We start from the raw sequence: 16,797 nt of genomic DNA, 5'->3' as shown, positions 1-16,797 counted from the left end.
GAGAGGGGCGTGGCTTCGTCTGCGCTGTCTTCTGATTCGTCTGCTTTGGACGGGGGAGGGTCTGGTGGTGGTGCTATGTCAGTTTCTTCTTTCTGAAAGCCAGAATGGAAAATCTTGTAGCGGTCCAGACCAATGATAAATAGACAAGTGATAACCCCATTATGTGTCTACTGTGGCCCCTACCGTGTCTAGTGTGGCCTCTACTGTGTCTAGTGGCCTCTAAGTCTAGTGCCTCTTACCGTAGGTGGTCCGTCAGGCAGCGTGAGCCTCTCGCATCATATGTCATCATATCATATCTTCGCTTTACGGCCCCTACTGTGTCAAAGTGTCAGTGTATGGCCCCTATTGTGTCTAGTGTAGCTGTGTGGCCCCTACTATGTTGAGTGAAACAAACAGAAGCTAGTTTGACACTGGTTTATTTTTTCTTAATAGGTAAATCTATGGTACAAAAAGGTGGTCTGTCAGGCAGCGTGAGCCTCTCGCATCTGCGAGGCGGGCATGGTGGATACAGTGCTATGGGGGGGTGGTGGCCCCTTTTAAGTATAGTGTCGCTGTATATGACCGCTGCTATTTCTACTGTACCATAAGTTGCCCATAGTGTGTCATAATGTCGCTGTGTGTGGCCTCTACTGTGTCTAGTATAGCTATGTGTGACCCCAACTGTTTCTAGTGTAGCTGTAAATGACTCCTGCAGTGTTTATTATCGCTGTGTCTAGTGTGGCCCCTACCGTGTCTAATGGCCTCTGAGTCTAGTGCCTCTTACAGTGTGTGGTCTGTCAGGCAGCGTGAGTCTCTCGCATCATATCTGCGAGGCGGGCATGGTGGATACAGTGGTATGGGGGTGGTGGCCCCTTTTAAGTATAGTGTCGCTGTATATGACCGCTGCTATTTCTACTGTACCATAAGCCCATAGTGTGTCATAATGTCGCTGTGTGTGGCCTCTACTGTGTCTAGTATAGCTATGTGTGACCCCAACTGTTTCTAGCGTAGCTGTGAGTGACCCCTAGTCCCCTACTGTGTCTATTGTCGCTGTGTGAGACCTCTACTTTATTTAGAGTCACGTTGTGGTGGCCCCTACCGTGTCTAGTATGGCCCCTACTGTGTCTAGTGTGGCCCCAAGTGAATCTTGTGGTTCCTAGCATGCCCAGCGTGGCCCCTACCGTGTCTATTGTGGCCTCTACCGTGTTTAATGCGGCCCCTACCGTGTATAGTGTGGCCCCTACCGTGTCTAGTGGCCTTTGAGTCTAGTGCCTCTTACCGTGGGTGGTCTGTCAGGCAGCGTGAGCCTCTCGCATCATATCTGCGAGGCGGGCATGGTCGATACAGTGCTTTGAGGGGTTTTTTCTTTGCCTCTTCTATCACAGGTAGCTTATGTAGTCTCGACTATCAGTGATAGTAGTGTATGGCCCCTACTATGTCTAGTGGTCTGTCAGGCAGCGTGAGCCTCTCGCATCATATCTGTCGATACAGTGCTATGCGGGGGGTGATAACCCCTATTGTGTCTAGTGTGGCCTCTACTGTGTCTACTGTTTCTTACCGTGTGTGGTCTGTCAGGCAGCGTGAGCCTCTCGCATCATATCTGCGAGGCGGGCATGGTAGATACAGTGCTGTGAGGGGTGGTGGGACGGGATCCAGCTAATGACGCGTTGAGAGACGCCATTGTGCCCATCTGTGGAGGAAAACATATGGTGTTGTAAGAAACATTCATATGAGACGGTAGATTTTTTAATGAATAATGCGGATTATTCAACTTGGTACACATGGATGGAGAAAGTGGAATTTTTAGTGTCCTCATTTCACCTCGGAACTAGGGTTTCTGATTTCTCGACTTATTTTTTTTCTCGAGTTTCGGGAATTCTCGAGGCCAAAGTCTCGAGTTTTCTCGGGTCTCGAGTCTTTTAATTAAAACTGTTGAAATCGGTTGAAATTTAATAAAAACACGGGTTTTTATTAATGTTATAATGTGTCTGGGTTATAATCAATAATACTGTAAAGTTTCAACAAAATCCGTTCAGTAGTTTTTGCGTGAAAGAGTAACAAACATCCAGACATCCACACAAACTTTCGCATTTATAATATTAGTAGGATAATTATAACTTAGTAATTAACTAAAGGAACAAAAGTCATAAAGTCGCGTGTACTTTAAGGATTAATAACCATAAATATCTGGAGCTCCAATTGAATCACTTGTTTTCCAAAGAACACAAGTACAAATTAATTGAAAAATTACGATAATAAACCTACATTTACAAACAAAAAAAAACTTTTTAATAAATTTTTAAACTTAAAGATAACGACTTGAATAAACGTATTTACGAGTACTTAAACTAACAGATAGTTAAGGCGATTAGTGTCCTCAATCCGCGTGAAATGGTCATTTTGTAAAGCCTACTCCTCTTTTACTGCTGGACAGAAATAGTTGAAAAAAATATATGTTATACAACAGTTCAAGGACTACATTTGACACGTTTGAATTTCTCCTACGTCTCTTTGTTGTGGATTAAAAAAATAAATACGGGACATCGATTTTTTACTTCAATTCCCTACTCCTCCCAAACGGCTATGTTAATTTTAAAGATTTTTGCACGAATAGATTAAGAATTCTTTAATCTTTAAATGACACGTTGCGTTTTTCAATCGAACATTACTTTCATTCATAAATTTTACTTTTGATAAATTCCGAACGTTTTGCTGTTGAGGGGGCCTTCGCGGGGTGCGGGCGGCAGTCGGCCGCTGGCCTTCAGACGGGGAGGTTGTGTCACTCGCGGCAAACTGACATTAGCGATCAAAATGAATTTTTTCTTTGGCTGAGTTGCACCACCTGACGTGACCTAACTTTGACCGTAGCTTTGGCGATAACCGGTGTTTTTTTGTATGGAGTTTGACAGATATTTGACTTTTGTCAAATTTAAAATAAGATGGTGCAACCCAGCCTTTGTTTGACAATATATTTTATGTCAGAGTTGTTCATAGAGTACGTTCAGTCAGACGATACGATTGAATTAAGGCATGCTTGGACGCTATTATCTACCTAAATAGAATCTATTAGTGTAAAAAAATCGACTCCAAAACAAACTGCACGAGATAAGTAAAAGTAGAAAATATATTCCGTTATTTATTTACTAGGTCAAATTTATACCATGATTGATATTTTCGGAGTCGGTGGCAGCACTGGCAGCCTACGGTTTGGTAATTTGTTTTGGAGTTGGTTTTAATTTTTAGTGAAAATTAATTTATTTCATGCTTTTGTTGTTGTTGACCCTGTTGTTGCTACTGAAAGTCGACATTGAGACCATATTTTTTATGTTAAGTGCTGTTATCTATACATATGAAAAAAAGGGTCTTAACAGACAGACGGACGAATAACAGAGTAATCCTATAAGGGTTAAATATTAAGTTATATATTAAGAGTGTTAAGAGGTGATGGAGTGGACTGTAATTGTTGAGATAGGCCTGCTGGTGTGATTAATATGCAAGAAGCTTTTAAGCAAAAACTCCAAAAGGGCCAAAACAGTGTATTTGCTCAAAACATGAAAATAGTCAGCACAAGAGACTGTAAAAAAGCAACTTCAAAAACAATATTAAAAAAAGTAAAAAACCATAAATATTATCAAAAAAGGATTACTGGCCAAACTGCCAGCAACAAAGAGAATTAAACTTTAATGAATTTTAATTACCTAACTTGCCTTACTTATCGTCATCTCAGTACTATCTATTTATTCTATCTGCCATTGGTTATTTTTACAGGTCAACGTGTCTTTTTCTATTATAGGTATACCTAGATTCTGTCCTTACGCAATTTATCTGACTAAAAGCTTGTTACGAGATTTAGGTAAGTTCTTGTAGATGTACCTATTATTTACCTATCCGTGTTTTTTTTAGATTTACTTTAAAATTAAGTTACGTTATAAATGTATTTTTGTTTACACAAGTAAATCTCGCGACGAGCTTTTAGTCATATAAATTGAGTAATGATAGAATCTTTATTTTTATTCTATTCTTTTTAGAGCATACAAAACCTTGTTTTTTAAATAATGTTTTTCTTTTAATTTTAATTTAAGCATTTTAGTATTTTTGATGCGGAATTTACTCAGATCATAGAAAGAGAATAGATATGAAGTCGCGCGTAACTACAACGAGAACCAGTGTCCCCACATTTCCCCCACCACAGCTCCCACACACACATTCAACTGTGTAAAAACAAAGCGACTGAGAGTCTACGACAACATGTGCAACCGGCTTAAAAGTGCTGTGATTGGCCAGAAGGCGTGCCTTATGGCCAATCAATGGCCGCGTGACGTGACGCACACTTTGAAAAAAGCAATTAGAGAGAAGAAAGATAAAATGGAGTCGATAAGATATCGATACTTTAAATCCTGGGGGCAAGGCTCGAAATTGGTTTAAAAAATGCTTGTATGAAAACCTTTTTATTATTATACGTTATTATTATGTTCTTTAACGATTTTTGCATAAAGGATTCAGTTCCATTTTGTATGGACGAAAAACTCAGAATCAATTATTGGGACTAAATGAAGTTACCTTATATTAATTTACCCCAACCAAAGCTCAATGTCGTTATCGATGGAGTATAGAAGTTATAGACTGACAAAGTTTGTATGAAAAGTCATGGGTTAAGTAGGTACTTGCGATTTTTACCAGTATTTACAATATTGGTAATATAATAATATTATTATTTACTTTAATAATAATAACAGTATCACTGTAATTATTATTAACTACTATCGCGCATTAACTTTTTAATTATTGCGAAATTCGTACCGCCTATGTTTATCAAAAATAATGCCTATATTAGGCTTTCAACTAGCTCTTATAGTAATTACATAGTTGACAGTTACTTATCCCTTCTACTATTGTTATTGTTTTTGTAAAAACTTAAAAATCGCAAGCAACTCATGATTTTTTCATTCAAAATTAGAAAATAGAAAATAATAATTTACTTCTATTTATCGATAATAGGAAACTGTATTAGAACACGAGCCCTGCACTATAATACGACCGGCACATGCGGCCGTACTGTGTATTTTCACGCGTCAGTGGATATCGGAAGAAATAAAATACATTGCGCAGTAGTTACGCATGACATAAAGTGGTTGCTAACTAAATCGTCAATGTACAACGTGTTTGAATTTTTATCACCACTAATTTCGATATCGCAGTAAATGTCACGGCACTGAATTCGTTCGTAAAAATGTTTAGTTTTTTTTATTTATAAGCAAAATACCAATGGATTTGCAATACTTACATGTGGTAAATGACTTCATTGTTCCTGTAGTTCTTCGTTTCACTTATGTTATTGCACGTTACGACGCATTATCCAACAATATCGGAGAACATTTCCTCAGTACGACTGAATCGCGACTAACCTAGCTACGCGGCCGATGTTCGTTTCTGGGCATATCGCGGAGACACGCGCCACGCCCCCGTTTCACATCTATTCCCTTCTATGATCTGAGGGAATTTACTACGGCGTAGTAGCATCGTTTTTCTCTAATGTAGCTCGTAATAATTCGAAGAATTCTTATGGCCACATTCCAGCTCCATCATCAGACCCTGTTTACCTACATATAGAATTGAAGTAGGTACTCGTGATTTGTAAAGTAGTTTACCGTAACTATGTAAACCCTAATGTAAATAAATAAATACAAATCAAACGAGCCTCAACTCGATGGAGTCGTTTTATTCCGGAGTTCCTATGGGGTCACTGACTTTCTAGCTCTATCATCAGATCAGCTCCATGTCATCATAATATTGCATTGTCATCCGAATTGCATGTGTATCCGAAATTTTAACTCAATCGGTTGTCGTCAGGAAATGGGTCTAACTAATTCAGCTTGCAAAATTCCACCCGAACAAACATAGTTTACACACAACATACATTGTAAGCTAAATAAAATAAAATAAAAAATATTATCCCATACAAAATGTTCATGGATTTGTAATTTTTGTTAAATATAAATACCTTACTATACGGTGCGCTAGTTTAGAACATTTCGGGCGATCACTTGCGCCTGGGTTGAATGACATCGACATCAAGGTTCATCAATTCAAGTTTAAAATAATAGGCAGTAATGTATGAAGAAAGAGCTTCTATTCTGTACCTACCTATGCCCGTGTATTTTTGATCGGTGTCAAATCGGAGTTTTCGTGCGGGGTGCGCGGGTGTTGTGCGAAGCGTGAAGGTCAAACGCTCAAGGTCATTGAGGACTCTAATCGCCTTAACAAAAAATTTTCTGTCTTTAAATCAGTCAGTTATACAAACATAATAAAATATAGCTTACTCGTAGGTGAACATTATTAGTTTCGGTTAAGATCATTACTTTCAAATCAAATTAGTTAAAAAAAGGAAAGACTAGGCCAGTCTAAACGCAACGTTAACCTATTAAATAATTAAAAACTTACTTTTGTCTAAGAAAATAGGCTTTCAAGAATATTAAAGCTTCAAAATCGAAACTCGAGAATTCTCGAGCTCCGGTAATTTTTTTCTCGTCTCGATTGAAGCCAAATTTCTCGAGTTTTCTCGAGTTCGAGAAAGCTCGAGCAGAAACCCTACTCGGAACCATTTCACCTAACTTCATTTCTAAAAAGGTCACTTTTGTTCACCTACGAACTAATTCACCCTGGTGAACAGATGTGAAAACCTGGGTGAATTAATTCCTCGGTGAACAACGACTGAAGACGTAGCGTGGGCAGGCCTCCCACTAGGTGGACCGACGATCTGGTGAAGGTCGCGGGAGGTGCCTGGATGGGAGCGGCGCAGAACCAGTCTTTGTGGAAATCGAAGTCGAATCCGAAGGTGGAAGCGAGCTTAATTAATCTTCAATCACAGACGAACTGGGAATTCCACTGGGAATCGAACCCGGGACCTCTAGGATAGATTACAGGGGCGATTAGCGTACATATTAAGGTCCTACACTGAACCGCCCAGCTATGACATTGTCAGGAGGGCGCTAATATCAATGCTGGATTATTAGTTCCGGTTACTGCCACATTGGACAACCATATAAACATGTCATTTTCAGTAGGGCGCTACTATCAATCAAGGTTGGCAGTTTTTTATATTTGCCACTTGACGTTTCAAAATCTTTGAACTATAGATGACCTAAACTGTAACTAATTAACAGGGGGGCGCCACCATCGATCCGGTATTGACGGTGGCGCCCCACTGTCAATGTCACGGGTGGGACAGTCTATATAAGACTAGAATAGTAATTATCAGTCTTTACTTACCCTCAAATGAGCCAAATCCTCCAGCTTCGTCAGATCAGCCAATTCCAAATATAAACTATAGACCAGTAGCCATCCATAAGCGCCGCACACACAGAACACGACCCATAGCAAACACATCATCACGTTGTACGCGAAAATCATGTCATTCACAATCGCAGCGAACAGAAACGCGATCAGTCGGAATAATATGAACACTCCGAAGGTGTATAGCCAGGGAACGATGCGTTTTTCGTATTCCTGCAATGGGAAAAATATGGGTGAATTTTTAAACACATAAATACACATGCTTTCGCCCGCGGCTTCACCCGCGTGAAATTTAGTTTGGCCACAGAATAATAATAAGTACTACGTACAGAAGTTTTACTTCGCGAAGGTATTTAAAAAAATGTATGCTCAATGTCATTAACAATATGGTGTAATTTAGCCTGTCTCAAGAGTCAAGCACCATTTTGTTGACAAACGTGAGTGATCGGCACTGCGCCGAAGCTATAGGGCTGACTTCGGTAAAATGATGTGACGTGAGGTGCCAAACTGCGGAAAATGGCGGAGGAAATACATGATTTAGCATGAATTATCATGAATAATATTAACTACTTATTTACCTCTCAGTGTCTTGAGGCAACTTAAACTAAAAAAGTACATTCTGTGTTTTTATTATTATTTAGGCAGTTAAATACTGCACAGTATTTAGTACACCATTTTCTTCCATCATACACAAGAATACGCGTGCGTGAGTCAATGTTCGCTCGTATGTGAGGCCTTGTCGAATAGTATCCTGTAGGTGGGCCATCGTACGTGTTTTGTTTTCGATGTAAACTCGCGGAGATGAACAGGCCTGGTTTGGCACAGATCTTCATAAATTATAGCCTATATGTTATTCTGGGTTATAAACAATAATACTGTAAAGTTTCATCAAAATCCGTTCAGTAGTTTTTGCGTGAAAGAGTAACAAACATCCACACAAACTCGCATTTATAATATTAGTAGGAAGTAGGATGTCTAGCTCTTAATTGAGTCAGTGCCTGAGTCAGGGAGAGGCATGGAAAGGTGTTTTTGTGACGACAAATGTCAGCGAGACTTCAGATTGTATATCGACTGAGTTATCGACCAATGAAATGAGTATGTACCTTATGAATAAGTTTTTTATTCAACTTTAGTGTTATCAAGTTTAACAAAATGAAAACCAACTCAAACAAAGCAAAGACAATGGCATGTCAAGCTATGCACTGTGGCATCTTTAAGTGTTTGCAATAAGGTCGGTTTTGCAACGAAAATGTGCAGCCTAACGTGCTATCGTCTGTATTTCTGGAGGTCTATTAGAAAATAGAAAAAAAAACTATAATAAGACTAGTTTCATACCTGGTTTTTACCGTGCTTCACATACTACAAGATGGCGGCATGAATGAATGAATGATAGAATGAATGACACAATGAAATTGTTAATAAATTGAGTGAATGACTTACTAATGAATTAATAAATGAGACAAGTGTGAAAAAAACGCAAAATTTCAAATGTGTTATTATATGTATATTGGTGTCTTAAAAAGGCTTAAGTCTAACTTAAGGAGAATAAAATCATTTATAGACTGAGAGATGAACTAAACAAAATAAATCGATTAATAAATTAAGACTAGTCGAAGACTAGACTGTTAATCAGTATAGATAGACAATTGGACATGTATGAAAGGTTGGTACAAATTAAAATCGGGTTCAACTATCGGCCGACTAAAAGTCTGGAGTCTTAAGATATGATTTTTTTTTGTTTAGTCAAGTCACAACTTGGCTTGGACTAATATTGGACACACACATGAATTTTGTAACACCATGTAGGGTAAACCGACAGTCATTGGACGCTGCCAGTCATTGGACAAAACACTGCTTGAATTTTCTTAAAATGAATATTCCTTCAAATACAATGAAAATTCCTTAAAAAAAAAAACGCCCTTTTATCTCCATCAGTCGGAATCTCTCAGTTGTTGAAATAGAAATGCTATTTTTAATTCAGTAAATAACTGTCTTAAGTGTCCAATGACTGGCAGTTTACCCTATTTTGTGCAATATTTTAGAAACAAATGATCATTGGAACAGTCATACCTTTCTCAACGCGTAGATGAGCAGGATACTGGTCACCAGAACAGCTACCGACCCGATCCAGGAGAAGAGAGAGAACACGATCAGGACATTGCGGACTGAAATATAAAAATTGAAAAAATTTAATTGATCAATAAAAACATGTTTCAATCTACTATATAAAAATAAGTCGGGTTTTCCTCCCTGACGCTATAACTCCAGAACGCACGAACCGATTTCCACGGTTTTGCATTCGTTGGAAAGGTCTCGGGCTCCGTGAGGTTTAAAGCAAAGAAAATTCGGGAAAAGGGGGTAAAACAGGATCCACGCGTACGAAGTCGCGGGCGGCCGCTAGTTTACTATAAATAAAATCAATATGTCCCATTTTGTATTTTGTCTGAACTAATTAAAATTAGTACATGAAATCTTCAAATTTTATTTTTACATGTCTCACTCCTATATTCACAAACAATGCTTACTTATGTGAAGCAGCAAATCGAACGCTCTGTGAATGGTTTGAATAGAGCTATGTGACTGGTTCGTGTGGCACCCTGTGCGTCCACGCGCACTGTGAGACCTCATAGCAATGTTTGTGAATACGGGCGTCATTCTTTTTTGCCGTTTCAGCTCGGAATGACAACTTCTCAAAATGACAAACGGGGCGCAAAATGTCCACTTCTCGAAATGACAACTTCTTAAAATGTCAACTTCGCTAAAAGACAACTTCTCTTATAGATGACCCACGCTGAACTGTCCCACCAAACTCAATGACAGGGGGGCGCTACCATCGTTCAACTATATGGTTTCCAACATGGCAAAAATCTGAACCAGCGATCCGGTATTGACGGTGGCGCCCCACTGTCAATGTCATCGACAGGACAGTCCAGTATTTTGGAACTATAATGTCTATTTCTCACAATGACAAATTCGCATTTGGTCAACTTCACATAATGACAACTCTAGAAGAACTAGAACTCTAGAAATAATGAAAATAAAATATCAACAAGTAATTGACATTATGCGAAGTAGACCAAGTGCGAATTTGTCATTGTGAAAAATAGACATTATGAGAAGTTGTCTTTTAGCGAAGTTGACATTTTAAAAAGTTGTCATTTCGAGAAGTGGACATTTTGCGCCTCAGTTGTCATTTTGAGAAGTTGTCATTCCGAGCTGAAACGTTTTTTGCCCTACTAGCACTTTGAGACAAACATTGGCAAGTTTTTGTAAGTCTTACCGGGTGCGCTGCCAACGTAAACAAACTGGTAGCTGATGACGTAGTAACCGTAGTGCACTGAGCCGGGTGCCGCCATCCCCAGGCAGTACAGGTCGAAGATGCTTTGCGCGAACGTGAAGAGAGCTATGAACTGAAATAAAAGAACGATTTATGTTATTTTTATTGAATGATGAAACGGTAATTAAGTTATATGCATACTGCTCAAAGCATACTACTCAGCGAATTCCTCCTGGGTAGATCCATTGAAAGACATTATTTCACACTAGCTTTTGCCCGCAGCTTCACCCGTGTGAAATTTCGTTTGTCACAGATGGTCATAAATTATAGCCTATATTTCTGGGTTATAAACAATAATACTGTAAAGTTTTATCAAAATCCCTTCTGTAGTTGCGTGAAAGAGTAACAAACATCCACTTTCGCATTTATAATATTAGTAGGATGATATTTATTTGACCTTGTTATTATCAAATTAAACCACATACTGGGTAATAATACTGCCATGCTAGCGATATCAGCAGTAACTTAATTTTTTGGCAAAACTATGTTATTATTATTATTATTATTATGAGTCACACTGGAAGCCATATTGTATACCTAAATAATTATCTACCTACTTGTCATTAGCTTATTACTAACACTAGATTAAGATTATCATGTTACTAACACATATGGATGTAATGTCTGAAATAAACATTTTATTATTATTATTATTATTATTATGAATAATGAACTCTATCAGATGGTCTAACAGCAAAATATTGGAGTTACTGCTGACATCGCTAGCATGGCAGAATAGTAACATTCATCATCATCATCATCTCAGCCATATGACGTCCACTGCTGAACATAGTCCTCCCACAATGCTTTTCATGCTGCCCGATTGGTAGTGGTCTGCGTCCAGCACCTTCCTGCTACCTTTATGATGTTGTTGGTCCACCTTGTGGGTGGATTAGCAAGCTAAAGTGGCAATGGGCATTGCACATAGTACACAGAACTGACAACTGATGGGGCAGCAAGGTTCTGGAGTGGAGGCCGCGTACCGGAAATAGTAACATTGTTGTCAACAAAATTAATTGATACTCACAAGAGAAATGAAACCAGTAAGAAGGGATCCCCTCTGTAGATCAAGAAAGAAAGCATCGTGGAGTATCGGCTTCTGGTACCATGGCAGGCGGAGGGACCTCACCGACTTTGACGATCGGAGGTTAGTGGATGACCTGCAAAACGAAACAACGATAAATTTTTAAAACCTTTGCTTTTCTTTTTCGTATAAGATTATTTCTTATTATATTAGTTCTAAAGATTGTTTTATTGTATGTCCAATTAAATAAAAATAATAAGAACTTGTTTCAAAAAAAGGAAAATACAACTGTACCACTTTTTGTTGGACTAGGCATGGGCACTACTGTGTTCCCAGACAATTCCTAGTGGTAATTAAGACTTAAACCATCTATAGTGCTGGTTATAATATGGTATTTATTTTTTTTGTCAATTTTGTGGGAAGTGTAAAAAGAGTAGGCACTAGGTACTTTAATAGTTAGTAGAGCAACCAAGTTTGCTAAATAAATATGAGGCATGAGGATAGCTGACCTAGCATTAAGATAAATAAGCAGGTTAAAGGCATTACATTACAAATATTTCGCTTGGCGACACAACAAAAGCAATGTGTAATAGTGGGTTGTAAGAATAATAATAATTTCTAATAAGATTCTACTTACTTGGTCGTGTAATGAGAATACACTGAAGGCGTAGAGCGATACGTAGACGGAGTTTTACGCCCGTACATCGTGATTTACCATATAATACACGAATCAAAAACCAATACAACGGCACCCAACACTTATGCCTAAATCACCATTTCCATAGGGCGTGAAAGGATAAGATTCACAATGGTGAATTGAGTTGAACACACGCTAGTAGTTTGATGACTAATTTCTATTCAAAAGGCGTAAAAATACTAGTTTTCATTCAAAATTTATGAAAATAGCCACGCCTGTGATCAGTTGTTTGATGCCATTTTGACAGTTAAATACAGTATAAAAGCCGACTTATTTGAGAAGGACTCCAAAATTGTCAGCAGTGGCGCTAGTTGCAATGAACTTTCCATAGAATTCAAACAAGCCGCACCTACAAATTTTAGACATTTCAATTTGGATTCATTATCGTTCTAGGCATTTACGAAGCTAGTTCAAGTTTACACTTAATTTCCGGTAAGTCCGGTAGTTCCCGACAGCTCACTGACAACAAAAAATCATCAAAAAATGTCAATAAGCTATTCAAAAAATATAAAAAATACATAAAAATTATGGCTGAAACGAGTAATCACGGGAACGATCACAAATCTAACAATAACTTCAAAGATGAATCAGAAATAAAATATATGGATGGCCAAAGTTATCGGACACATTGCGGTTTGTGTTGTGAGTAATTTTCATTCTAGTAGTTTCCGTTCAAATTTAAAATACTTGATTAGGATTAATTTCTTGTATGTTTAGCAAAACTTTAAATTTTTCTAAATCAAGATCCATTCATTCATAAAACGACAGGCCTACAGGCTTGAGGTCGCCAGTTGGCGCCACTGTTCCTTAGGTTTCAAGATTTTATTCTCCTAAGAACATTCTTCTTCTTCTTCCTCGGTCCCTCACTGATGAGGATCGCGACCACAGATAGTGTCTTCCACAGACTGCGGGCATAATCTGTGTGGACCGCACATTAAGAACATTACTTAACTCTTTATACGGCAGTGGGAATGTAGTTCCCACCATAATATGAACTTTATTCCTAAGGTCCAAAAACAATGAATTTGGACCTATTATAGGCTTAAAGTTCTTGAATTGATTTGACTGTCTATCAAAGTTCGTTCGTTCGTTCATTCGTTTCTTTCAGCCAAATGACGTCCACAGCTGGACATAGGCCTCCCCCACGGATTTCCATAACGACTTGATACGGTAGGTACGATCCCTTTCCGGGTTGCTAAGTGTGCGACGTCCTTTTCAGGTGTATGCCACACTTTTCCCACTAACTCGCGCACGTACTACGGTCACGTGTTCTGCATCGATTGCTTCCACAAATACATCTGGACTCCTTCCAAAAGGGAGTGCTCTGGTGATGCCTTGAAGAAACGTAGCGGAGAGCCCTCTGTGATCCAAAACTCCGCTAAGTAATCAGGGATTTGATTTGTGTGTAACTTTGTAATAAAATTATTTATGTAAAATGTAAAAGTGGTTTTAATTTTCGTTTGTAAAGGTCTAGCGTTTAACTCAGCCAGTGCCCGAGTTATGGGAGCGGCACGGAACGGGATTATTCCCACCGCTGCAACTCCTGTGTAGCCAGGATCTACAGCTAGACCGCCAATAACCCAACCAGTGAAGGAAACAGGAAGAAGTGAAACAGTCGAAAAGAAGAAGAAGACCCAACCAGTGAAGGTCAAGTTTGTCCCGGGGGAGAATTAAACTGTCATGGGACCCGCAACGAAATTAATCAGAAGAACATAATATTATGAGGCGTTCTAAGTTAAGGTTCGACTTTCCCTCCATTGCAAAGCGTATGACCTAGGTCACTCCTCCCATGCCGCTCCCATACCTCAGACACTGACTGAGTTTATAGTTAAGGCCCGGTCTGCGAGCACGTAGAATTTAGTCCAATGACTCCAAGCTACCCATCCTTATCGCTCGCGCGTAATTATATTGCTGTCGCGACTGTGCGACGCGCGCCCGCAGTGAGTGTGCGAGCGCGACAGCAACATAATTACGCGCGAGCGATAAGATGAGTAGCTTGGGGTCATTGGACAAAATTCTACGTGCTCACGGACCAGACTATAGACTGAAACATAGTAGAGTATACTAAGTATGTATTTATTTATTAATAACCATAAAAAAATGGATTGCTTAAAGTGGGAATCGAACCCACAACTCATCGCTTGCCGGGCGACTGCTCTTATTTCTATAGAAAAGGATAAGGAATATCAAAATAAGTTTTATCACAAACAAAATATATTTATTTATGCAATCAAATATACCCCGTTGATATCAACCTTAACAAAAATGGATATTTACAAAGTTCGACATTATACAAAATGGCTTTGGTGTATTTGTACTTTTTAAGACTTTTACACTCGATTTTTGGTTGTATGAAAAAAATGGCAATCGTCACATAAAAATGGTAAGCACAGTCCGCGTCAATTAGTTCGTGACACCCAAAGTGGCCAAAAAGTGGACAACACAACCTTATTCCAATGAGGGCTATCGTTTTTATACTTAACAGTTGGCACCCCAGGCGATTGACAGGACCTTACTCTACAGTGGCGCCATCTTGATGAGTGCAAATGCGATAGTCCTCCTACCACTTTAGCGCTCACCAGTTGGTGCCACTGTCTTCGCTACTAGCAAGTGACAGGACCTTACTCTACAGTGGCGCTAACTAGTGTTCCCGGGGCCTATAGGCTTTTAGGCTTAAAATTAAGCCTATTTAGTTCTTTTTTTGGCCATGATAGACTACTAGGCTTTTAAAAGGCTACTCATTATAAAAAGCCTATAGGTTTACAAAAAAACCTATAGGCCTAAATAGCCTTTTAGGCTTTATTTCCGACTAAAGTCTTTTTCGAGTAGTAGGCTTATTATAAGGCTATAGCCATTATTCAGGTTATGGCTTAGTATGAATTAAACAAGTATTTTTGTATTGCATTTATTTTTAAATTAAATAAAAACGAATATTATTTGAAATTGGAAATAATTAAGTACCTAATTGTTATACATTATTATTATCATATATTTCTAGGATCCCATCATCAGATCCTGACTTGGTGACAATGGGACCACCTCAGAAGTGTACCCTATCGAACAAAAAAAGAATTTTGAAAATCGTTCCACAATTGACGGAGTAATCGGTGAACATACATAGAAAAAAAAATACATACAGTCGAACATATAACTCCTTCTTTTTTGAAGTCGGTTAAAAATAAATATTCATATACATATTCATTTATTGCATCCTGTTGTACAATGAGGATCATTTCGATTTTTAGCTGTGAATGCAGATTTATAGGGCTAAGAAATCCTTAATACACAGTGCAAAAATTTTTGTTCTACGACAAAAATTGACGAAGTTATGGCCAAATTACTAAAAAATTTCACTGACCGCCCGGCGCGGGGACGATGACGTCATTATATCCGATCCGAACGCTGCCGGCGTACTGCGTGGATAGAAAATATTTTTTTCTAGCCAAATTATCAGTTTTAGAGAAAAACTTGTAATGACATTTATTCATCAGAATAAAGTAAGCTATCGATAGGTAATTTTTAAAAATAGAAATTGTGAAAAATAACGCATAAAATCCATACGCTCATACGATTCAATGGCACGCAGTGACGCGATGGGGTCTCCGCGGTGGTATATTTGGCGATTTATTCAAATAAAGGTGTTCATAAGTGTTGTTAGAGCCATATCTTCTTCCAAGTAAAATATAAAAATGTATAAGTATTAATTTATTTACTTCTAACAATAAGGTATGGGTATAGCTGAGGCAGATACACTCTGCCTAGGCTACAAGACATTGCTATGAAAATAATTTCGATGTACACGCAATACCTACCTGTTATTTAGTTTTTCTGAGTTAAACCTACGCACCTACCTATCTATTCGCCGTTCCCATGGGCGGGCCAGCTGCTGCAGGAAAGGACAGCCGCTCCGTCACATCTATTTAATCTTAGCCTAGAAGCTGGGTATGACTACCCCGCCCCTCTCCTCTCCCCAGGTCATAAGCTGGGCATGACTTCCCCCTCGGCCAGAAGTTGGGTATGTTTTACCCCCCCCCCCCCCCCCCCCCCGGCCCGAAACTGGGTATGACTTGACCCCTCCCTCTCCCCCCAGGCCAGAAGCTAGGTAAGGCTTGCCTCTACCCCCAGGCCATAAGCATAAGCTGGATATGACTCCAGCTGGGTATGACACCCCCCCAGCCCATAGAAACTGGGTTATGACTTGACCCCCCCCCCTCCCCAAGCCAGAAGCTGGGTAAGGCTAGCCCCTTCCCCCAGTCCATAAGCATAAGCTAGGTATGACTCTCCCTCGGCCGGAAGCTGGGTATTACTTACCCCCCCCCCCCCCCCCCCCCCCCGGCCAGAAACTGGGTATGACTTGCCTCTCCCCCCTCCCACCAAGGCCAGAAGCTGGGTAAGGCTTGCCCCTCCCCCCAGGCTAATAAACTGGGTATGACTTATCCCCCCCCCCCAAGCCTGAAACTGGGTATT

The 16,797-nt window shown here is 39.3% G+C and overlaps 2 protein-coding genes across 2 annotated transcripts in view; one reads left to right on the top strand and one right to left on the bottom strand.

Moving 5' to 3' along the window:
- Positions 1 to 16,797, top strand: part of LOC135085585 (THAP domain-containing protein 5-like) — a 308,949-nt gene that overhangs the window by 164,956 nt on the left and 127,196 nt on the right. The window lies entirely within an intron of this gene.
- LOC135085824 (uncharacterized) lies at positions 1,538 to 12,569 on the bottom strand. Its single transcript, XM_063980619.1, has 6 exons — positions 12,271 to 12,569; positions 11,637 to 11,769; positions 10,553 to 10,682; positions 9,343 to 9,437; positions 7,249 to 7,485; positions 1,538 to 1,669 (listed from the first exon to the last, which is right to left on the bottom strand). The coding sequence occupies exons 1-6, from the start codon at positions 12,336 to 12,338 to the stop codon at positions 1,574 to 1,576; spliced, it is 759 nt and encodes a 252-aa protein (XP_063836689.1). The 5' UTR covers positions 12,339 to 12,569; the 3' UTR covers positions 1,538 to 1,573.

Source organism: Ostrinia nubilalis, chromosome 29 (assembly GCF_963855985.1).
Source record: "Ostrinia nubilalis chromosome 29, ilOstNubi1.1, whole genome shotgun sequence".
NCBI lineage: Eukaryota > Metazoa > Arthropoda > Insecta > Lepidoptera > Crambidae > Ostrinia > Ostrinia nubilalis.
Note: the sequence above shows the minus strand (reverse complement) of the source record. Positions and strands in the feature narration are given on the sequence as shown.